The sequence below is a fragment of the Falco biarmicus genome, chromosome 6 (assembly GCF_023638135.1).
Source record: "Falco biarmicus isolate bFalBia1 chromosome 6, bFalBia1.pri, whole genome shotgun sequence".
Classification (NCBI taxonomy): Eukaryota; Metazoa; Chordata; class Aves; order Falconiformes; family Falconidae; genus Falco; species Falco biarmicus.
In genome coordinates, this window is record NC_079293.1 from 46499509 (window position 1) to 46523888 (window position 24380).

Genomic DNA, 24380 nt, shown 5'->3' on the forward strand with positions numbered 1-24380 from the left:
ATTTGCCATAGGTCACAGAAGACGGTAATTTATAATGTCTTGAAGAAAGGCCACTCATCCACACCCCAATCTCCCAACAATAGGTTAGTTTTGTTTTAAAAGAAGCCGATATCCAGAATTGTTGGTGCTTAGGACAAAAGCAAGCAAGTTATTCTATGTCTGCCAGTTTTCCCCAATACTGTATTTGCTCACAGCTTTTCTGGCTCCATCCAGCGTGCGTTGCCTTTTGGTTTCATAAGCACTAAAAATAACCAACATCTAAGGAAGAGCCTCCTTTCAAGAAAACAAACAATCCAAACATAAATTCATCATGAGCATTATTTCCTTCTGATATTTTTGTCATGATTTCAAGTTCTTCATGAAAACAACGTATGGGTGGAGTACCACACAGACTGGAAAGGGCAGCTATTACCTCAGTTATAATTCACGTTAAAGCAAGAGAGGGGTCAGTGCCTCTTCCACAGTTAAGTGTTTACAGTCCGTGAGACTCTTTATGGGATGTCACTTCCCAGTAATTTGGTGGGGGGTTTAAAGGTTTAAAATGAAATGTCACTGCACATTACTACATGACAGAGATGCAGGATGAATACAGAAATGTGTTTATCCTCTTCATTTATCAATCATAATTGTTACATAATAATGATAGAAAAGCATGGATATCTATAGCTACGAGTATTTAGCTTCTGCCTGCATGTCTTGGATTTGGTATACCTGTAAGCAGGTCTTTACTATCTTTACTCCACCATTGTAAGAAAAGGTGGTTTTGCCTTCCAAGCAGGGATGTTGTAAACCTAAATACCTTAAAAACTTGGAGAAACTTTAACAGTAGCGAAGAACATACAATTGCAATAGTGCTATGGATTTGTTATGAATATGTTGCTGTTTCTTCTCAGCAGAGCTCTACTTCATAAGAAAAAATAAAAGGATGTTTCAATTGGGTTTAGTAGTTAATTTAAACATAATATCACCGTACTTCTATATTTGTTGTGTTCAGGCTCTGCCAGTTACTTAAAGAACTATGTACTCTATTAAGTACTCATATTTGGGATGTAGTAAACATTTTCAGTTTAGATGATAATTTGATCAACTGATTTGAAACATCTGTCTGTTTTATTATGTATGTATATGTATGTACACACACATAGATTTACATATGAATTTGTTAGATCAAATCCCCAACCTTTCACTGCTTAAAATTTGAATTCCCAACTGAAGATCTAAAAGTAGCTGCCAGGAACCCAAGACTTCCTGAAAGAAGCGTGCAGGAGAACAGTACTCATATTAACAAAAAACAGTACAAAAATTGAGTGTATCATGGTGCATATCATATCCAAGCTTCAATATCCAAGCTGTCCCAAAACCTGATTAGTAGATGGCAAACAAGCAGAGAGATCTTTTCCTGATTCCCATCCATACAGACTCCTCCCAACAAGCAGGAGTGCATGCAGCCCCTAAGATACTGAACTCCACGGCATGAAGTTATACTTTCACTTTCCCCTCCAGTATGATTTCATTATAGCTGTGCTCCATTAAGTCCATGGTGAAAGGTACTACCTTCGAACACAGCAATTTCTGCTATTTCTGTAAATTTATGTTGGGTAATCTTGACTTGCAAAACGTGAACTGCTTATCAGAAGAGGTAAGAGGAACTTATTTATTCCAACAGCTTCCTCCTTTCTATACCCTAATGTGTTCCCTTTTTCATTTTCCCAGCACAGTCCTGTGTACTTCTTGTCCGCATGACCTGAGGCAGCATGTGCCCAACTTGCAACTACCTTTAAGTGTAAGAAGAAACAGTGAAATGCACTGCTCAGTTGAGAGTTTGAGGTCTGTCCCTTCACAGGCATCCAGCCTTTCACATCTACGAACACACACACGTGTACTCCAATGTAAAGCTAATCAACCTGATAATACTTGCCAAATAGAGAACTGATTCCTTGTGCCCTTTTCCACTCCACTTCTCACTTTTCTGTGCTCACAAGAGACACACCAGCACTCAGGACTGAACACTCTCCTGGCTTCACAATTCCTAATTCTTTCAGTTTAGGTCACAGTCTTATCTGGTACATCTTGTGCTAGCTTCTTCAAAACATCTGTCTCAGCCTTCACCAACCCGTCTAGGTTCTTCCTCAAGGACAACATATCAGCTGCAATCCCTGGACGTTTTCTATACAGCAGAAAGAGGCTTATACTGATGTACTGACTATATTTTCAATCCATATTTGAGTCTTTGTTGCACAAAAAACGTTTAGATGTATACATTCTCTTAATTTTTATGCTAAGATGGGTAACAAAAGGGAAACTAGAGAAACTAGATTATTAGATTATACATTATATCACTAGCCAACAACTTAATCTGGTTTCGTCTTTATTGGTGAACAGTGAAGCAGTCAGTATGCACTGTGGTTACAGAGACATAGTGAACTTAAAAATCTCGGGATTTTTTTAATCCAAGCTTAAAAAGCTTGGGATTCATTTGCCATAGTGACCTTTTCTCTTTAGCACTAGGTTTATCTCAGTGTCATTCTGAAGGGGGTATTTTTCTTTGGTTTTGCTTTGGGTGTGGGGGAAAGGAGACAATTTTCCCTCCAAGCACAGCTTTAAAAGGGTAAATCTGCCAAAGCAGCTTATGTCCAGGATTGCTGGCAATCGGCCACCAATTCTGTCCAGTCACTGAGGAAGAGAGATTTCTGGAGAACAGATGATCAGCATCCTGTAGCGCTGGTCTGAGACAGAATGAAAGAGGTCATGTAAATACAGCATATGGTTTTCAGCGACAAGCTATTGAGTTGTATTCTTTAGAACTCAGCATCTCAGATTAGATGTTTCTATGCCAGAATATAAATCTAGATGACAATGCCTATAAACCTAGATGAGAATGCCTAAAAATAAATCTAAACCAATAACCACTGCACAGTCTTAATTACATGTAAATATCAGCTATTAACAAGCTTTAATTCTTTCTGCTTCTGCAGCAAAAAGGTAAAAAAAAGTTGAAATATAGATAATGCTAAAATAACTTGCTCTCAAAGTCAATTATTAGTAAAAGATGGAACAAAACTGGAAGTTTTTAAAGTGTAAAGGAATCCAAGCAACAGGTTTTAGTAAAAGAGGCCAGAGAAAACCAGAACATAGCAATTGACTAGTCTGAAACTACTCTAATTACATGGACTCAGGACTTCAAATTACTTGTAAACTGAAGTAATGACCTAGAAAACAAGGCCCCTTTATTAGGAAGGGAGAAGAAATTGAGGTACTTCTTTATAACAGACTAATGAACAGCTCTTGATGTTTAATTCAGCACTCACTGCCAGAGCAAGTGCAATAGCATTCTGCAGCACCAGGGAAGCAGGACCCATCATCCACCCATCACCCAGTAATTAGCAAATGGTCAAATTGTGCTAGGGAACAAGCAAGTAATGATGGTATAGACATTTTGATTATACTCAGAACTAAACTTATTAATTCGGATGAAAGACTTTTTTTGTTGTTGTTGGTTTGGTTTTTTTTTTTTTGAGTGCAAGGATTGTGAAACAGAATGAGACCCTAGATGGAAATCTGATTTCTCACTGAGGTAGGTCTCAGGAATGCAGATACAACTTTTGCTAGCAGGTATTGTACAGTGCCTCCAAAATAAACTGCAAGAATAAAACCACACTTTAGGGCAAACATGCTCTTAGTTGTTCACTGAGACAGCTCACAACCAATAACACAGTTTAAATTCTTGCCATGGTATTTCTTTTGCTTAGAGATGGAAAGCAGCTTCTCTCTCTATTTTCGTATTTCATGTTACTGCTGTTCCCAGTATCTAATCTTTCCACACTGATTTTTCTTTCAACATTTCTATCTATCAGACAGCTATGTGGGTTTCCTTTGCTTTCATTTCACTTTTTCTTTCACTTCTATGTGTTTTCCCATGTGTTAGTTTGTTCTATTTCCTTGAAAACAGTATGCACAGCTTTTTACCCAACTTCTAATTAGAAGTTTATTTTGCTGGTAGGTGCAAAGAAAGCATTTAAAGATTATTTTTTTTTTAATGTGAAATTAGTTTTTTTTGCTTTAAGGCCATTTCATCTTCCACTCAGCTCTGATTTCTGTGCTTTATACTTTCTCTTTGGCAATAAGAAGTAGCTAGGCATCCACAATTCTGATCAGCTTCAATCTTTTCGTTCCCTACAAAGGAAGTTCAATGTGCATTTTCATGCAAGTCTGTTTATATCTTTCTTTTGCATTACCTGTGACACTACCATAATTTGTATTTTTAAACATCATCACAAATCTGTGAGAATAACCTGAGCTCCTTAACCACTGGCACTAATGTTATCATAACTAACAATGTCACTGAAATCTGTCAAAGAAATGGCAAAGATTCTGGATTTGGTCTCATTGAAAATACAAATCTGCTGGCACTTTGCATTTCAGTGGGAGAACAATCATTATATTGTCATGCCTGTTGTTTTAAATAGCTGCATATTTGCAGCGATGAGGCCTGCCCTTTTAACTATACTATGAATAAAGTATTTTTTAAAAAAGCACTGCAGCCAAACCAAAATTTTTGGTAACTAACACATAATAATGTAGAAAACTTGAAGAAAATATGCTGTTGAAACTTACTTACAGTGTGACTTTCCAATCATGCTGCTGAACATGTGTAAGTTGCAATTTTTAAGCCAAATTTCAAGCTACTTCTTATTCCAAATGACACAGTTCCCAGTATTTCAATGTTCAATAGGAACAACCAGCTATTAATAAACAGAAATAGCTATGAGTAGCTACTGATAGGTACATGTGCACCTGATTTCTATCAGTAGATAGATGTGCACCTGATTTGTAGATAAAAGCTCATACCTAACCACCTCAGTAAAGTTTTAAAAACTGATTTATTCTTCCTGATTGCAGTAAAGGCCAGGTTGCATCCTACACTTTCATAGTAGTGGGTGAGAATAAGACCATCCTCTGTTTCAGTTCCCATCTGGAAAGCGGTATTAACTATCCTTACCACCCTCACAGGTTAAAATGTGCTACTTCCTTACATATTTCCATACCTCTTTCAAAATCCAACAAAACCAACAAAATGAAAACTAGAAAAAAACCTGACTACTTAAGAATTATCACAGTGGTATACCATTACCTACTCTCATTCATAAATGCATATCATTTCCTATATAAACCTGAAGGCTTCTTACTGATAAATACAAAGTGTAATTTTTTATGCAGACACACATTTCCCCAGGGAACACAGGATTTAAATGTGCCCAGGATCTTAAGCACAAACACACAGAGACAGTAAGCGTGAACTATTAGTCTCTTAGAAACTAGATGTAAACACAACAATTAACGGTTCATGATTCCTTTTATTTATTCAAATCACTTCTGGCAGCTGGTCACACCTCCAGCTTTCTTAGTAACCACACAAACGAAAAGGCAGTCTTGAGATTATGAAAGAAGAATTATGCAACGAGGCTGTGTACACACTCACCACAGTGTCCAAACAAAAGGCAATTCTAGAAAGCAAGACCAAGAAAGCAGATTATGCAACTAAAGTCTTCTCCCTTCCACGATACATTGTGATGGAGAAGCAGCAGATTTTCTGCTCCTCAGACAGTCAGCCAGCCAGCAAAAAAACCAAAATGAACTTAGGTCTCTTTGGGAAGCAGAAAGCCTCCCAGTAAGATTCAGAGCTCTGTATTCAAAAAAGGTTTAATTCAAATGAAAAAAGCAGCAATTCAGTCTTTCATTACAGCTACTTTTTTTTTTTGGTAGGATGGATACGTATTTTAGAAATGTAAACAAGGTTGTCACATGGCTTCACTTTTATATAACAGACATGGCACTAAATAAAAAAAAATAGTAGCTCCACGATAACCCACTGACTTCAGCTCACAACTGCAGGTAAGTATTTAGGTTTAGAAATATCAATCATGTTGAGGATGCTAAATACATTTACAAATAATAAATTTCTAATTTCTGATTAATACCATTGAAGATTTTTAATTCACTTTATTTTTATATCTATGGATCAGACTATAAAGTACTGAAGTCTTTGAAGCTGAAGAAAGGCATGTAAAGAGGTATTAAAAAGTGCACATCATTACTTTTTATGGCAGTATCTATCTCTAGGTGCCCAAATACCATTTCAAATCCTATTCTTCCTGCATTGCACAACTTCAGTAATGCAAAGCAGCCAGAAATCCAAGTTAATTAGCCTTATGTCCTGTCTAATCAGTCTCAAACCAGGGTAAGATTATCCATGTTTTATTTACTGCAACTCACATCTGCTAACAAAGCTTTATGCCCAGAAGACTTCTGCTACATGGCGGCTTGATCACATTTGCTTTTTCACTGACTTGATTGACCATTGGATGGTCTCACCTTCGTCTCCCCTGTCCACAACCTTGACTTTTGGCTTCTTTAAGCATCACCTCGCCCCCCATGGGCCGAGTTTCTGTGACAATGCACTCCACCGGGGGGAAAATGCCAGCTAGGCTACAAATCCCCGTGAAGGGTCCATTCCCTAATATTCCCCTCCTCATTTCAATGGCAGCACAAGCTTTGCAACTTCCATTAGAAGATACTTCTTATTCTTCTTGCTGTAAAAAGGCATATCAGCTTCACTTGTGTTTGAATGGAATAGCAGCATCCAGGCTGCAAAACAGCACTCAAGTATGTAGCCAATCTGACTAATAGCAGAATGATTGGGCTGGTACAGTGATTGGCTTAGTAGCTCGTACCTGTTGTAACTGGTGGTGCTCATTCTCAATTCTCTCCTGAAAAACCACGTGATGTTTCTGGACTACCCAGTGGGCCTAAACAGGTAGGGGTTTTGTTGTTTTTAATTAACAAGTGTCAAGTAAGAGAGACAATTTGGCTGTTACCTGCAGCCGCATCCTAAGCAAGCCTCAGTTCTGACTCAGTACTGGGAATGGCTGCACCACTTGAACCTGGGAAAGTCCAGGGACGTCTTAGCAAATGAAACAATAAAATAGAAACCCTGGCCAAAACAAACAGAATGAAGAGATGGGCCTTTACACAAGCTTAACTGCAATAACGATTTACTTTCATTTTCCTTGGGAGAATGAAAGCACAACTCAAAAACTGAGTCTACCACACAAATAACCCTGATTTCTTATCAACAGTCAAGTCTGAAAACTACAGTCTCCATTCCTAAGTGAGCTTTTTTTCTTTTTTCATCTATTAGGCACTACAAGCAAGTAAATATTTTGCTTTGGCCTCATATCTTCTTGAATACTGGGATCTTGTATGTAAAGTTTTTTTTCCCCTTCAAGACCAGAAAGCTAACAATAATATTCTTCACTTACTATTGCTGTTACTGTTCATTCCCTTCACCTTATGGAAAGAAGATTTTTCCTTTTTTTTAATGAGCTTAAGATAAAGCCTTTACAGAACAGCTGCTGCATTCACAAGGTCTGGAAGTGCCTGGCTTTCTTGCAATAGCACCTTGAGTAATAAAGATGTACAGCAAGTTCACACCACCATGCAGTTGTTGCACTATATGGTGAAGGAGCTGCACCTCTCCAGGTACGCACGCCAATGATGATGCCCAGGCAATCTGGTGGAGGCATGACAGCCTATGCAGTTATGACAAGCTACTCCAGCTGGCCTGTATGTGTAAGGTGCGGAAATAGGAACAGTATATCACAGTTGTATAGGCCTTCAGCATCTTTGTAAGGGGATGATGAATTTTCCCTAGGAATTATATTGGCATAGCTAAAAAGAAATTTGGTGATTTGAGTAAACTACATTGTAATACAACAGCTGCCACAACAGCTATGCAGATAGAAAATGTTATTAAATATTCCAGATGTATCTTATATCAGGGCAAATAAAATAGTCTTTAGCTTGGAGATTCATTGGGTCTGCAGGTTTATGTTACAAGTCTAACAGTGTTATAAAAGAGATTACATATGTTCTCCATAGGCACTTAAACCAACATGCATCAGTGAGGGTATAATGCTTTTAAAAGTAATGAAGACTATGTAACAAATACTGACACGTAATTACATATAATCTAGTGAAATTACAGTAAAAGAAGCTTCACAATTTATGTCTCATAATATGTTAATGTTTATGTTCCATGCCACAAAACTCCAAACAATATTTTACAACACTGTACTTTAACAACGATGACTCCTCAGCAGGAAAAGCATGAGAGAGAGAGAAACTGGAGAGGGGAGAGCAAGTTGAGGTGTGGGGTCTTGGCCAAAAGGCAGGCTGTGCCAGGGCTGGGCTGGCGCCTAAGAGGAACTGTCCTCACCATGTAGTAAATTGGCATTACTCCTTCTTCCATGCTTACCTGAAGGTTACTTATCCTGAAATATCAGGATGCTTTTCTACTAGTTCCCTAACAGTTCTGACATTGAACTAAAATAATCACTGAGGATCCAAAATAAACTTGCATTTGTTTCACTGGACAGGATGGAGGCTAGCTTTTACTATTAGTCCTAGTTCCTTCACGCACTTCTGAAAAGATCATTCTGTGTGGACCAGCCCCAAATTAGTGTCTGCTAACAACGGAGGAAAATAAAACATACATCCCCAAAAAACAAGAAACCAGAATCTGAATATAAACGTTAACTCTGCAAGTAAGTAATCAGTTATATATTGAATTTTACAGGAACTTATTTCAAACATCTCTTTTTTCACTATGAAGAAATAAATTCCAAAGAGCTAGGGTTGGGTTTACTTTCTTGGATTGGTTTTTTGTTGTTGTTGTTTTTGTTGGGTTTTTTTTCTTTCTTTCTTTTTTAAACAAACTGTTGGATTCTTAATAGGTTGTTGACACTTCCTTCATAAGGCTCCTTCTCATCTTAGATGAAAGACAGAACAAGTAGCCTGTTTTCTTGCACACAGTAATAGACGATTCACTTGGATACATACAACTGCCATCTAACAAACCTCACTGTGAGTCTAAAATTAGAATTCCGTGATATGACTCACAAGGAGCAGCTTTGTGATAGAAACTAGGATTTTTTAAGCAAATGAACTCTAAAGTGCAAAATAAAAACTGCATTCTAGAAATAGCATGTGAAATAAATTCCTAATAATTGTTAGGTGTTACTTATCTGTGTGCTTTACCTACCTGCATGTATATTCTCTGAAGTATATGATCATCCTGATAATTAAAGGTGGTGAAGCTTCTGATTTCCACAAAAGGGAAAAACAGGATTAGAGTAAAACAGTAGAAATTTCTCACTGAAATATTTTGCCTTTACATCACAGAAGTCTCTACATCAGTATACAAGCATGCAACAGCTCCTCTACAAAAGTATTTTAATGCTTATAAATTAGTAACTAGGGACAAGAGACATGTTCCCCCATAATTTTCAGTTCCTCTAGTGTTAAGAAATAACAGAGATGAGAAGGGAGGGTTATCTACGATGATGACAATTTGCTATGTTCAAATTTAATAATACAGCAAAATGTACAAGATTTATTGTAGGAAGATACTACAGCACAGCTGTGAGAAGATAAAGTTTAATTTTTCAGGCCTGCCGTATACTCTAATATAAACAGGAAATTAATTAGATGCCACAAAACAGGCAAGTGACAAATGTCATAATCTGCACAGAACAACCTGACATCATAATACTTCGAAGATACTCTGCTTCCTGATACCCCAAACCCAATGCTATTACTAAAATAACTGTCTAGCTGCCTGTCAGAATAGAGGAGGTGCTCTCAAATATACTCGTCACTGTAATATTTTCCTCCTCAAAATCTTTATCTTCACTAACCCCTCAAAACTGACACATAATTGTTCCTATTTAGACTTCTTGAAATATCACCCCTTTCACACCAGTAACAAATACGGCAGATGTTATTTTAAGATAAAGTCTTAAGTTAAAACAGTTTTAGAGCCCGAGATGGGGATTTATCACAACCAACATCAAACAGCTGTGGTGTGGATGCCTACATATGAGGAACTCATCAAACTACACTGAGCAGAGTGGAGCTGCTGAAGGCAGGTTTGTATAAAATACAAGACGCCTGACATATTTTATATATCCACTATATTTTAGAAGCACCATTTTTAACCACTGCCTATAAAATGATCCAAGGAAGATCCTCTTCCATTTTGCCTGCTGCATTTTGTGTAATGAATCCGGTTCTCAGTGTTTTAATAGCATATAAGAATTTTTTGAACTGTGTTGCTCCAGACCAAATGAAAGCAATTTCAGTGTGAGGCACTACCATGTCAACCATTTTCTGCACTAAATATATACTTTATCCCAGATGAAAATTGAAAAAAATGTTAATTTTTCTTAAATAGCAACTCAAATGCAAATACATGTTTGTCATTTATACCACCTGTGTGACCTTCAGTGCTTCGCATTCTGGTTGGCCATCAACCAAGAGGGAAGAGGAGCACAGGTTAGTTTAACTAACCTTGAGGACAGTGCTGTGATCACCAAAAGTGCAAGCAAGAAAAAAAAGTATCTAGGAATATGCTGATTTACATTACATGATTAATTTTGGGAGAAAAAGCAGAAGAAAAGTGTAAGCAATAAAATAGCAATATTAATTTTTTTAAAAAAATAATTTTAAATTTCTTTGAAACCACTAACTTAGAATTTGTTAACAAAATACCCCTCAAAAAACAGGACCATGCTTCATTAAAATAAATGGTGCATTGCACAGACTGCCCTAGGAGTATGCTGTCATTAAGAACACAAAATGAAAGCTAACTGCAGTCAAAATAAAATTACATGATTCTTTTCACTGAGATACTTATTGCTCTATATGACAAAACATCCTAATACAACATGATACCTAGAATTCAGTGCACACTTAAGTGCCACAAGTGAAATGTTTTGATTGTATCCTGTCACCTATGTTTTTGCAATATCTACAGGTAGCTCAGAACTTATCTTTGCCAGCCATACATCAGATTATTACTATCACATACCTGGGTCAGAAGAAACCTGAAGTGGATTCTCACAGCACTTGTTCCCATATGCATAAACCAGAATTAAATACTTCTAGCAATGGTGATTTTACAGCTAGCGTTAGCAACATTCCTTATCCAATGTTAACTAATGTTTAACCTGAATACCTCCAGCTGCAGCCTAACCCTTTCACATGTTTTTGTTGTATAAATGAAAACACTTGATTTCTTTTCACTCTTTTTTTTTTTTTACCTTTTAATGATCTTTTTTTCAGCTATGATGTTTTTTCCAGCTGTCTTTACCTTCACAGATAAACCTTGCATTTCAATATTTTGTTCTGAAATAGTATTAACTTAAATTTGCTCCTGCTTTCAGCAGGAAAATTCAAATCCTGCTTTAATTCCTCCTGTTAAGTAACACTTGGGCTGTAATGTTATTCAGTTTCCCACTTCATCGTTTAGATTTACTTGGCCTTCAGGTCATATAGTCTACAGAGTCAATAGAGTCAAAAGAGTCTGTTTTCCCCTAATGCACTGCCAATGAGTAATGAATAGCCTTAGTTACAAGACCTGCTCACCTGAGAGACTAATAATTTACACTGGCACCTGTTGTAACCCAAGAATCTTCCAAATTCAAGAAAGCTGCAGGAATTGAGCTGGGACATTTCAGAGAGTGAAAGACCGCAAAGAGAAAGCAGCAGCATGACTACACAGAACCAGCAAACTGGACAGAAGGAAACCTTAACTGGGGCAGTATTTGTGATGTGGGGGTAAATAGCTCTGCAAGGTGTGCAGCGTGCCCTCCTGACCAAGCACACCTTTTCAGTTTTGCTTACATTTACAAATGTGATCTTGCAGCTTTATTTTGCAGATGATAAAAAGGCAAATGGCACTGAAAGGGAAGACCCTGCCACTTGCCTTTTTGCCAGGAGCTCACCTGACCTCCACAAACCGATTTTTAGCTGGTTCAGGTCTACGGTAAGAGAAGGAAGGTCACTGGTGGAAAGAAAGTTGGGTACATGCATGCAGTAAGGCAAGATAGCTTTCAGTAGTAGGCATCTGTTAAATCAGCTTAGTTTAATGTTAAACTCTTGGCACTGTTGACTTAGAGAAAACAACCAAAGAAAAACGCCAGTGAAGGTACGTATCAACAAAGTGCCTATTGGCTAAATAGAAAAGAAAGCTACTGTTTGGTTGATGGAAGGAAAGAAGAGCCAAAACTTAAGGAGGAAAAGGAAAGACAATCCAGAAAAAACTAACCCACAGCATTCTGTGAATAGCGCTAATATAAGGCAGGCATTAAAAGTACAGATAATACACAGTTGTAGGTAACTGTGTGGTAAAGCACAGCTGCTGCTGGGCACTGACTGAGGATCCCCAAACCATCTCTGTTCATGTTACACTGAACACTACCAGCTCCACTCTCTCCTCGAGCTATGTACTCAGCTCCAACTGCAGAGCTATGTACCCAGCTCCAACTGCACCTATTCGGGGCTACCATGCAAACATGCCAAGAAATACCTCTGAGTTTCTATGTCCATACCTGTTCCTGTTTCAGATGACTAATTTCTGAAAGGTGGAGCAACCTTAATTCACAAGGGCTAAGGCAGTCCAAATGCAGATTACCTGCTCATCCATAATGCAGAACTACAGACTAAAAAAAGATTTTGGCTCCAAGCACTCCAGTCTTGGCACAGGTGATTTATTGAAGTAGTGCTTCTGCAGCAAAACTCAGATCCCAGCAATACCAAGATGAACTGATTTCATCTAAGAAACAAAGAATCTTAGAATTTTTTTTAGAATTTTAGAAACTTCTTTACAGGTATAATTTCAAACTAACATTTAATGCCAAATGTGCATTTAGTTCTTACAATTTCTTCTGAAATGTCTTCAGTTAAAAGGTCACAATTATTGTTGCTCAATTTCCAAAAAGAAAAAAACCACAAACATAACAGACTGAACTATACATCATGTTTCAACAAGTCAAAATACGTAAAAATTAAATACTATTATGTAAAAAAACACCAAAGTGTAAATAAACAGAATAGCTGTTTTGTCAGCAACAGCTTTACAGATGTTTAGAAAATTAGTATATAACAATCAAAGAATCATAGAATTGTTTAGGTTGGAAAAGACCTTTTAATATCATCAAATCCAACCATTAACCTAGCACTGCCAAGCCCACCACTAAACCATGTCCTTAAGCACCACATCTGCACATCTTTCAAATACCTCCAGGGATGGTGACTCAGTCACTTCCCTGGACAGCCTGTTCTCCTTCAGATGAAGAAATTTTTCCTAATATCCAATGTAAACCTCCCCTGGTGCAACTCGAGGCCATTTCCTCTTGTCCCAACACTTGTTACTTGGGAGAAGAGACCGAAACCCACCGCGCTACAGGTGGCTGTCCCCCTGAGCCTCCTTTTCTCCAGGCTAAACACCACCAGTTCCCTCAGCTCCTCCTCATAAGACTCATGTTCTAGACCCTTCACCAGCTTCATTGCCCTTCTTTAGACACACTCCAGTACCTCAATGTCTTTCTGATAATTAATAGTCCACATGCTCTGTAAATACATCCTGTAGCATCCTCCTTACACATTGCTTCAGAGTACCAGCCCAGATAATCCTCCCTGAACATAGCTCAGCTCCCTGATCCTTTGCTTTGCAATATGCCTCCATAACCTTCAAGCACCTCTGACATTCCTCATATGCCTTTCTTCATATTCCTCAGAAGGTCTCAAAATTTCATAATTATTCATTTCTGGCTTCAAATCTCTCATTTATTCTCATATTCATCTATCATATTCTCATCTGGAACCCTTACTAAGAACATGAATTCTTTTAAGTATATAGTATACTGAGATAGATAGATATAAATACACACACACACACAGAGTATACTCAGACTCTTGCCTGTTCTGTGAGCAAGGCTGCCACACTGTACCCTTGCCTTCCCTCACTCATTTGTGTCTACCCGGGGTGTCTTCTCCGACCACAAATTCTCTAGGCAAGGAATACTTCCTCGCTCTATTTTTGTAGACACTTTGAGCAACCATTGTCCAAGATTGCAGCCTAAGAATTAGGAGACACAAACAAAAATAGCAAGGAAAGAGATAATAACTGTACAAAAGGCAGAAGAACATCAGGCAGAAGCATTTTGGAATTGGAGAATCATAGAATTGTTTGGGTTGGAAAGAACCTTAAAGATCATCTAGTCCAATCTTCCCTGCCATGGGCAGGGACACCTTCCATGAGACCAGGCCTCCAACCTGGCCTTGGACACTGCCAGGGATGGGGCATCCACAACTTCTCTGGACAACCTGTTCCAGTGCCTCATCATCCTCATAATGAAGATTTTTTTCCTTCTATGTAATCTAAATCTACCCTCTTTTAGTTTGAAACCATTACCCTTGTCCTATTGCTACAGGCCTTACTAGAAAGTCTGTCCCCACCTTTCTTATAAGCCCCCTTTAAGTGTTGAAAGTGCTGTAGCAGGTCTAACTAGGACAGACCCTGAAACTTTATTCTTATATTTATCTACAGAGGCTATGTGAAAATTATGCATGCTAGTTGTAGCTGGTGGCTGGGAAGCTGAGTTCAGATGTCAAACTGAAAAACAATAAATGGAAGGAAAAGCCATGGGAAGATAAAGCTTCCACATCTAGAAGATGCAGAAGGGCACAGCAAGGGTTCTGTACATATAAACTTTTGTTGAAGTCAGTGGAAGCTGATACGTAAAGAAAGTAAGAGGTCAGTGATTTATGATCAAGTTTAAAAAGTTAACAGGAGTGAAACCTACAGCAGCACTGACATTTTTTTCTAGTCAATATCATCATTTGAACAAAAATATACATTCTGAATGCAATCTTAGCTGCAGCATTTAGGTGTATAACATCTAAAAAAATAAAGCACTAACTTTAATAATGCTTCATTTCAATAACTTAAAAACGTAATGAATAGAATACTGCAAAGGTCCTGTGATATATTATCTGAAAGGTCACCAACTTCAGCACTGATAATTAGCCACTGAGTTATGAATTCTTCAATGCCTAACAATATAACAAGGTACAATTTCCTCTGGAGACAACAACTATTGCTAACCTAATAAATACTAGTTTATCAGTAGAGCAGATCTATGTGTAGACATCATAGCTGAGAAAAGGACAGATGCAATTTCTATTATCTTTTCTATGAGAAAACTGATGCGCAATCACATCATGTAGGAGAAACAGAACCAAAGTCTCATAATCTTCAATTCAGTGTCCTGTCCCATGGGTCCATGTTTACAATATCAGCTGCTTTTACACACCACTATTAATGCTATGCTGAATGACTCTTATAATCAGAACCCTTCAGATATACTACCAATATTTTCCAGTAGATAAGTTTAGAACAGTTATTAAACTTCAGAGATATTGCCCTGGCTGTGCACTACAGTAAAAAGTAGGAATGTCCACTTATGAATGGATGGCAGAGAGCACCAGCCCAAGTCAGTCTCTTACCTTGAAGTCGCTGCATGACATTGGCAATATCTCTAGATCTTGCCACTAGTCGGGATGAAGCCATGATCTCTTTGCAGTAAGTCCACTTTCCCTGGCAGACGTCTCCCTCCAAGATGTCGACCTCAGTGAGGTGTCGATCTCAGATGGCTTCCTCAGCATTCAACCCTCAGCATGGCTGGGGCAGCCAGATGCCTCCAGTCCAACGCCAGCCCTCGCAGGGGTGGGGAGCAGTGCTGGCAAGCAACCTCAGCACCTGAGAAAGAAAGTACCAAGGCTTAGACAAAACCTCTACCAGCTCTGCAAAACCAAGAATTCTAAGTCTTAATAGCCATTTTAACCCATAAAAAATTGTTATGTTTTGCATACACCCCAGCCAGAGACACAATTAATGCTGAAAGCTTGCTTGGCAATCATCAGTGGAATGAAGCTGTAAAAACAAATCATTAAAAACAACTGGCAATGCACCAGACATCAATGCTTTCCTGAGGATGCTTGTGGATGTTGTTTTAGAAATAACAATAATATTATACATATTAAAAGTAATACTTCTTAACATAAATAATATTAGGTATAAAGGAGGAAAAATTAAACCACTTGTAAAATCCAAGAGCCGTACAACTGTTGTTCTATTTCACCAAGCTAGGAAGGTACACATAATAGTAACTTATTGATCAGGATAATCCCCAACTCCACTAGACTATGTGCTCTAATCTGAAATACTGAGATTCGTATACGTAATTATTAAATAAAATTGTATGTGCATTCACTTCTCTAGTGTATGACGATGTTGTATTTTTGGTCATTTAACATCAAAAGCTGCGAACTAGAACTACTACATGAACTTAACACTAGCGTAACAATAATAAATCTATGTGACTATAAAGCTGGTCTAAAAAATAAAATCAGATTATTCAAATTATGTTATCAATAACATCTTATCTTCTGAGGAACAAGTACGTATTGTATATGTATGCACCTATTTCCCTGTTAAGAAAGAACTGAGCATTTAGACACCAAGAATAACTGGATTCGTACTACACACACTAGGTGCATCCCAAATTCAAGATGACATGCAGTTGATCCATATCAGAAGTACAAGAGGGTTTGTTGGTGCTATGCACTCCCTCTTTGCCTGGCTCCAAGGTCTGTCAGAGACTAGAGTCCCCCAACATCATGTAGGCAAGCCTTCAGGCTGCACAGCTTTAGGCACACTGAACCGTCCCAAAGGAGCTGTGTCAACATGTAAGTGCTGCCAGAGGAAATGAAATTTCAGCATTTGCTTTTCTGACCCTTCAAATCCTGCCTGACCCAAGGAAAAACCTGCTTTCCCTCTTACCACTGTTTTTATTGTATGTTTACTTTGTATTTTGGATACATAAGCGCTGCTCAGGTCAGCTGACTCATACTGGCTTTAAATTAGGGGAGTGGAGGGAAGCACCTTTCCAATGGGTCAAGGTGCAGAACAGCCTGTGAAGCCCACCCACATGCATGGCCACGGCCAGACTGGTACCTACGCCAGCCAGATTACTTTTGCACATCTACGCTTTTGCGCAAGACATCCAGACACTCATATCCCTGCTCTCTTCCCATACATGCCTGCCCTATCCTTCAGGGGCCTCCTCCCTGCCCCCTTTCCACCTTCCAGGCTTTGCCCCGCACCCTTCTTGGGGTGCGCAGAGACTGTGCGTATCAGTCACTGCTTCCCAAAGGTGGGAAGGCACCCTGGCAGCTAGGAAGCCTCACCCTTGCGACAGCTAGGCATGAGAAGGTGCCACCGTCACACTTCTCAGCTGCGACACTGGCTGGGCCTGATGGTCCCCAGCGCTGCTGAATGGCTGCACAGAGCATCGGCAGCCAGAGCTCTCTTCCACCACAGACACCAAACAGCTCCTGACATGGACAGGGAGCCTCAGGAGGTTTTCTGTTGCTCACGCCCACGTATGCCAGCTTGGTGAACTTTGCATCCTTTGCAATATTTAAGTGAAACATCAGGTTGGCTAGCCCCATCCAAACCAGAAATGTCTGTGACAACGTGGGTTACATGAAGCCTTGTTTCTGCAGCAGTAACACTGCTAACATTTTGAGCAGTCCCATAAGCAAGGTACAGTGACTTTCAATAGCAAGCTGCTAGACTAATTGTTGGGCAGAGAAAAGGGGTATTAAAAATGCCTTGTCTGACTGCTTTTTGGCTAACAGCAGCCGTAATATCAGAATACCAGCCCACTCACACCATGACAGAGCTGGTGTAAATCATCTGTACATGAACAGATTTAGAAGAGCTGTGGAAGATGCTGATCCAACTCCAAGTTAAAAGTGTCTGGGAAACTGTAATGAAGATATATCTTCTATCTACTCATACAGCAGGCTGAGTCACTGTGCAGCAATAAATGGCAGACTTGCAATTAATAATTTATCTAGCTGATGTTAAATTATATGCTGTATAAGAAGAATCTCCAGTTCTAAATATGGCTCCTTATTCAAAAGCTCCTTTGCAAGCAGTGGGAATTAACTCATTTAAAGATGACACTAAGTTAGCAGGTGGGAAGGAAAGGCTCATGTGCAGTTACCTCCACAGGCAGAAAACCACAGCTCAGAGCACAGACATCAGCGGAATAGATGAAATGAAGCTTCACGCACCCTTCTTACCAATATCTAAAGCTTCAGAGAACAAGAAAACCTACATGCGCAGTCAGCTATTCCACGTAATGCAGAGGGGAAATTTCTTCTGCTTTCTAGAAATAGTTAGATTTGTTACATATAGTTAAATCTGCCATAAAAGATTTATTTTTCCTACTGGGCAATTGTATTTTTTCTAGATTTGTAAATATTAACATCTTAAATATTCTCATAGCTGTTTCACAAAATCATTTGTAATAAACGGAATGAATTTTTCATTTCAGTGCCAGACACAAAGATATATCTTCAGATGGACATGTTTTCAAAATGCACAGGTTTTTAAAAAGGTATATGGCTTAAATCTCATAAATCTTAGCCTGAAATAAACCTGAAGGACTATATGAGCTAGCCCCTGCTTTAGCATTCAACAAGTGATTATTCATTATTATTAATTTTTTGGTCTGAACATACAGGGAATGAATACATGAGTGAAATTTTTGCATAGAAATTAGATATTTTTTTTTTTTACATCTGCCACTTCAATGAATTTAATGGATAAAGTTACACTAACATCATTTTCTTATATTGATATCCCTGTACTGTGTTTTTAGATGAAAAGAGGAAAAGTGATCTTCTCTCATGTAAAAACAATTAGGCCTAGTAATCTGCTATAGTAATATGCAGTTTACAATTCTCTGGATTGCATTGTTCCTCTATTCAAGTGCCAGAAAAGTAGGATGTCTGTTCTATGGAAGAGATAAGAAAAACACTAGATCTATTATGATTTAACTCTTCTGGGCCCCTAGCGTAACTGCCATTTTTTCATTGTCGTCCGAAATGCTTTGATTTATCTGCAATTAAAAAAAAAAAGAATGTATTTTCCTTTCATTGGTAAACCCAAAGTATCACTGGCAAGACCAGGTTGTATTTTATTTTTCAGTTCTTAAAGTTTAAAAAACATATTAAAGGAAAACAGACAGGCCTGTCAGCAGCATGGTTCCAGAAAAAGAGAGACATCTGCTAGGTACAGACAACATATAAGATGTGCAATAATGGCTGAAGAAAAACCTGATCAAAAAAAGGGTAAAAAAATCTGACTGTCCCTCACATTGGCACAAATTGTAGATTCCCACTACACCAGGTTGATGCCCCACACAGCAGCCTGGGAAAGACTGTTACTGTTGTGAAAACAGGGTTGTACCTGAAAATAGAGTTTTAGACTTCTGTAATCTCCCATTATAGCAGCAATGGATAAAGAAGCTCCAGACAATGAAAGATAAACACAGATAAATAAGTAAAGATACTGATATGAGCAAGAAATAGACAGGTGGCAGGCAGCAAAGGGACTGTTTCTAATCTGGGATACATTAAAAAGAGGTAGTTGAGAGGACAAAAAACAGAGTAATAAATTCAAGGAACTCCTGCAGCTAAAAGTAATTTTCAAATGTTACACAGATGAAAGAAATACAGTGGAATAATTGAACTAACTATAGCACATGAACTGAACAGAATGTCAGGAACAACAGAAATAAGGTCCAGTGCTAGGCTGCCATTATGTTAACGAAGAGGCAGACTTCCACGGTAAGAAACAGCAGTACAGAACCAATCAAATCAAAAAACATTTCCAGGAGAGAATTTCCGAGCATGGTTTACTGCTGTAGTGCTAGAAGTCCACTTTGACGCACAGGTTCTGTTTCTGAAACATAAGAGGTCTTGGAAACGCTGCCAGAGTGATAGATGCTGCTGGAATGGACGCAATTCCATGAGACAGTCGTGATCCTCATGTCAATCAGGAATAAATGATTCACAGAGAGGTAGAAACTAGAATTTTCTGGAGGTCATAACGGAATTTTTAAAGATCAAATAATCACAGAACCAGCTATTTTAACCAGTTGGAGTTTAGTTAGTAGTGAGGGGGAAAAAGAGGCTAATCATAGAAAATAGCTCTGACTAAGGAAGAGATTAATATAGTCCAAACTATTAGAAGAATAACCCAAAGTACATAAGCAGGTCAGGAGATCATCTAAAGAGACAGTGCTTAAAAAAAAAATAAAATAAAAGGGAAACCAGTTACAGAAGTCAACTAGACTGAAGACCCCAGTCTCTCCCCTGTAAAGCAGGCTGGGGATTTCTTTAAGGTCCAGTAACTGTACACCTATGCAGAATAAAGCTGCTCCAGACATAATTGGAAAAGCCATCAGCTGGGAATAAGTGGGCAGCAAAAAAAGGATGAGAAGAGCTTTGTCATAGTGTGTACGGTCTACAGGGACAAAGAGAGATTTCCTGGAAGACCAGCTGAGTTAGACTAAGGAATTAAAGACAGCAAGCAAATGGTTCTTAGCCAGATAAGTAAAAAGAAAGCAGAAAATAAGATCAAGTGGAGATTCATTTGCCTTAGTCAGTATTACACTGATTTTTCCACTGAGGCACAACAGAAAAGGAAACAGCACCATCTGAAATAAAATCAAAGTTAAACGTAGAAAAAAACTTGATAAAGTTCATCCCAGAATACTGAAAACTTCTAGCTGATTAATTAAGAATCCATTTGTAAACTAATTTGAATAAATCTGTCAAGCTGCTGGTAATGCCTACTGAAGATACTAAAATCAGGAGGTGGGAATAAGAAGTGGGGTAGAGTGATCCAAAATTATTCTTATGCTATCTTCAAAGAAAATGCAGTACCTCCTCACTGGTCTTCCAAAATCCAGGCCAACAGTCCGATTCCAAAATCAGGCCAAGAGTCCCTTTGGTAATTGTTACAGATGGTTGAGTTGCAAATCTGTAGTTGTTCACTTAATCCCGATGTAGCACAAGTCAGTGCATACTGGAACTTTCCCAAGTCAAATGGGTCATGCATAACTGTGCACCACATAAGATCATGGAAAATGCAATTTTGGCTCTGACAGGTGTTTGTAATAGTTGAATCCCAACACAGTCACTCTGTGCTTCCTTTCTCTACTGTGTGGATTGCTTTTGAATAGAAAAAGGTGGAAGAAGAGACAGATTACAATCTTTGACAAGGAACACATTGAAACAGGAACACTGAAACAAGATGTTCCCACTGGCGATCCAAGCCCAAAGTGACCTGATGCGCAGTAGTTACCTGGAGGCATTGAAATTTGGTTTTCTTGGGGAGCATGGGGAGGAAAAGAGAGAGAAGTCTGGAACCCTTCTCGAGCTCCAGAGTATTTTGGTCCCTCTAGGTATGCTTCAGCATTGTTTGGGGCTGAACAAAAGTTCTTTGTTTTGCAGAAGGCTGAGGGTCTGCAACCACACCTAATAATTTGCAAGATTCAAGTAATTTGCACATCTGACATTTAAATCTGTGGCATATATGGAACACAATTTTTCTATGCTTTACCTGTAACTTTAGTATTTAAAAATCATTTGTAGGAACCTAGTCATGCACCTGCCTATGTATGTATTTACATTTCAGCAAATGAACATTTTATTTTCTACTTTCTATTAGGTTTTATAGAGGCTGGGCAAAAATCCAGTGGTTTGAAACTCTGGTTCTTGTCTTGAAAGCTGTAATTCCAATGGTACAAAAAATGCAGAGTGTTCTAGGAGGAAACAGAAGACAGAGACTAACTATTTTTTAGAAAAATTGGGAAGAACACATATTGCATGCATTGTTAGATATATTCAAAGAAATGTCATTCACTCTCTGATGTGAAAAATTAAATTTAGTGTATACTACAGTTTAGTAATCCCGCTATTGAAATTCTGCAGGAATATATTATAGTTTATATAGATGCTGGTAATAGCAGAAGATGGATCAGTAGCTCATTACCTTCTACAAACAGGGGATATAATCCTTGCTTCAAAGAGCTTACTATCTGCGCAGACAAAAAGGGGCCAAGATTAAGATCAGAGGTCACAATACACAAGCAAATAGGACAGAGTGAAGTCTGGATATAATGTGTAAGGTGGTTAATGGTAGGAGAGCTATTCTGATTTTTCTGTTTTAATACTGGTACAGCACCTAGGATTTCTATGTCATAATATAACCTATAGCAGAAAAACACACATCTCAGGAAAGGGTAGGTCAAACTGAGCTTGAGATAAGCAAGGAAGCGTCAATTCTTTAGTACTCCTGCACAGCTCCCAAGCAAGAAAGCTTAACTGAAGTGTAATTTTGTGAGCATGGGGCAGACACAGCTGCCATATGAATGGGAAAGCAGAAGCACCTGTTTTCCCCATTAAATCTGTGCCTTTGAGTGAAACAAAGGCAAAAGTTCACTTGCTTCAGAGGTACATAGCTGCTGCTATTTTTGTGACCTCTAAGGAGACACAAGAGCTCTAAAGTTTTGTCACTAGCCATGGTAACGAGGAAGTATGAAAATACTTGATTTTGTTTGATGTATGTACTTTCTGAGGAACTACAGATAACATTAGGAAAAAAAATACTGAGTCACAACTGACTTCCTTTAACAAAGCATAACTGAGACTGGTTAATGTGATGCATGTCCAAAGGGTGAATGTGTACGTCTCTTCAGGACTCATCCACTGAAGCTCCATAGACCTGCAGCAATCACTCTCACTGTGTTGACCCTGGAAGTTCTCCAGGAATTCACACCTTGTTCAGTGCCTCACCCAGCAAGATCCTCCTCAGGGCCAGGCACTCTGACCTCCTCCCCAAATGCATTTAAATACTAACGGAGTTGCTGCTTCTCCTTCCCTGCGTGCCTCTGCTCTCCCTGACCCAGTATCAAAGTGTTAAGTTTCTTTGAGCAGTGTACTCGCTGGCAGGCTGTGTAACTCAGCATGGCTCTAGTGAAGTTCACAAATGGCTCCAAAGTTCCCAAAGTACAAAAAAAATCCTTTGACAATTCTCATATTTAATAGACAGTAATGCTGCAGGAAGGTACACAGACATACAACATTCTTGGGTCTGTATTGAATGCAGCAGTCCAAATAACTACTGGTACTTATCACAGTTACTTAAATTAAAAATAGAACAACTTTTTTAAAAAGTAGTCTGAAATTTATTCGGGCTCATCAGTTATTCATACTTACCCATTGGCATTTCATACTCAGCAACACAGAATTGCCATTGACATATATAATCTCTGAAGGTAATATTAAACAAACCAACCAACCCAGGCACTATGAACAGGAATTAAAAAAACAGGAGGGAAGTGGAGAGACTATTACTTCTGCTTTCACATCTAGCAGAGTTTGCAAAGACGAGAACTGAACCACTCCAACATGCAGCACCATGCTCATTCTGGAGAGCTCCCTTTGCCTGGGGAAACTGCAGTGCTTTAAGGACTATGTGAAACAGCCTATGGATATGGACTCCTACCAGCAAAAAGTAACTCTACAGTCATTGACACTGTACCTCATAAACTTGTTTTGTCATGTCATTCAGCACACGAAACGTAGTACAACAAACAAAAAAGCGCTCCTGTTTACCAGTTAAAATAACACAGCACCCTGATACTCTCTGTCCAGTAGCAATATTTTAACGTAGCTCATCAGCATCTATAGCTTAGGATCTGTTTAAGTGTTAAAGTGCACACAAGAATCATTAAAATAATTATCAGAGATCACAGAAAGCAGACAGTCCATCTCCACTACTACTACAGAAAAGCGTGTGCCTGCTAAGAGTCTTTCAACAGGCTCAGCACTTGAAAAGTGCTGGCAGGCAGCCAGAAACACCACATACTATTTCCCTACAAGCTACATAGGTAAAAATCCCACAAGGTGATAAGCACTGGAGTTTCCCTCAGCATCAAGCAGATTATTTACATAAGTAATTCCTCAGCAGTCTGCAAAATTTGGTCTATTACAGCAGATTACTAATAGCCACTACAAGCACTTTCCCCCCGCACGAACATGGTTGAAAATATGGTTGCTGAAAGGCTAGTAACAGCCTTGCAGTGAGTATTTCAGCAGGTCTGACCTCTGGGGAGTTACCACACACACCGGGAGCATACGGGCCCCATGCATCTTTGTTGCGGTGCACTTGTCTTTTCTGCACCATCACCGCAGGCAACCCAGCCGCAAACCGGGCATCTGGCGAGCCCGTGTGAGCGGCCACATCATCCACGGCGACCAGGTCCTGCTGGCCTGCGGCGTGTGACTGAGCACAGGGACAGGGACTCTGCAGCACACAGTGCGCCCCGGTGGCGCGCCGCAGCCCCCGCCGGCATCCTCGACCCGCGCACTCAGAAAGGGCAAAAACTCAAATCCACCCGGGAAAACGGAGAACTCGGCGATCACGGCGGCGAGTTTGGGGTTGACCTCAAGGCTAGTTTGGCGCTGAAGAGGAGGAGGAGGAGGCGCCCGGGAGATGCTGCCCCACGGGGGGTCCCCGTTCCTGGCCGTGGTCCAGCGACCCGCGGCCTCAA

The 24380-nt window shown here is 39.1% G+C and overlaps 1 protein-coding gene across 15 annotated transcripts in view; it reads right to left on the reverse strand.

Annotated features, from left to right (window-relative positions):
* Window positions 1–24380, reverse strand: part of SYNE1 (spectrin repeat containing nuclear envelope protein 1) — a 316992-nt gene that overhangs the window by 292418 nt on the left and 194 nt on the right. For all 15 annotated transcript variants that reach the window (XM_056344229.1, XM_056344228.1, XM_056344232.1 and 12 more), the window contains exon 2: window positions 15409–15661. In XM_056344229.1, the coding sequence (XP_056200204.1) occupies window positions 15409–15472 (64 nt within the window). In that variant the 5' untranslated portion in view covers window positions 15473–15661. The remainder of the gene's footprint in view (window positions 1–15408; window positions 15662–24380) is intronic.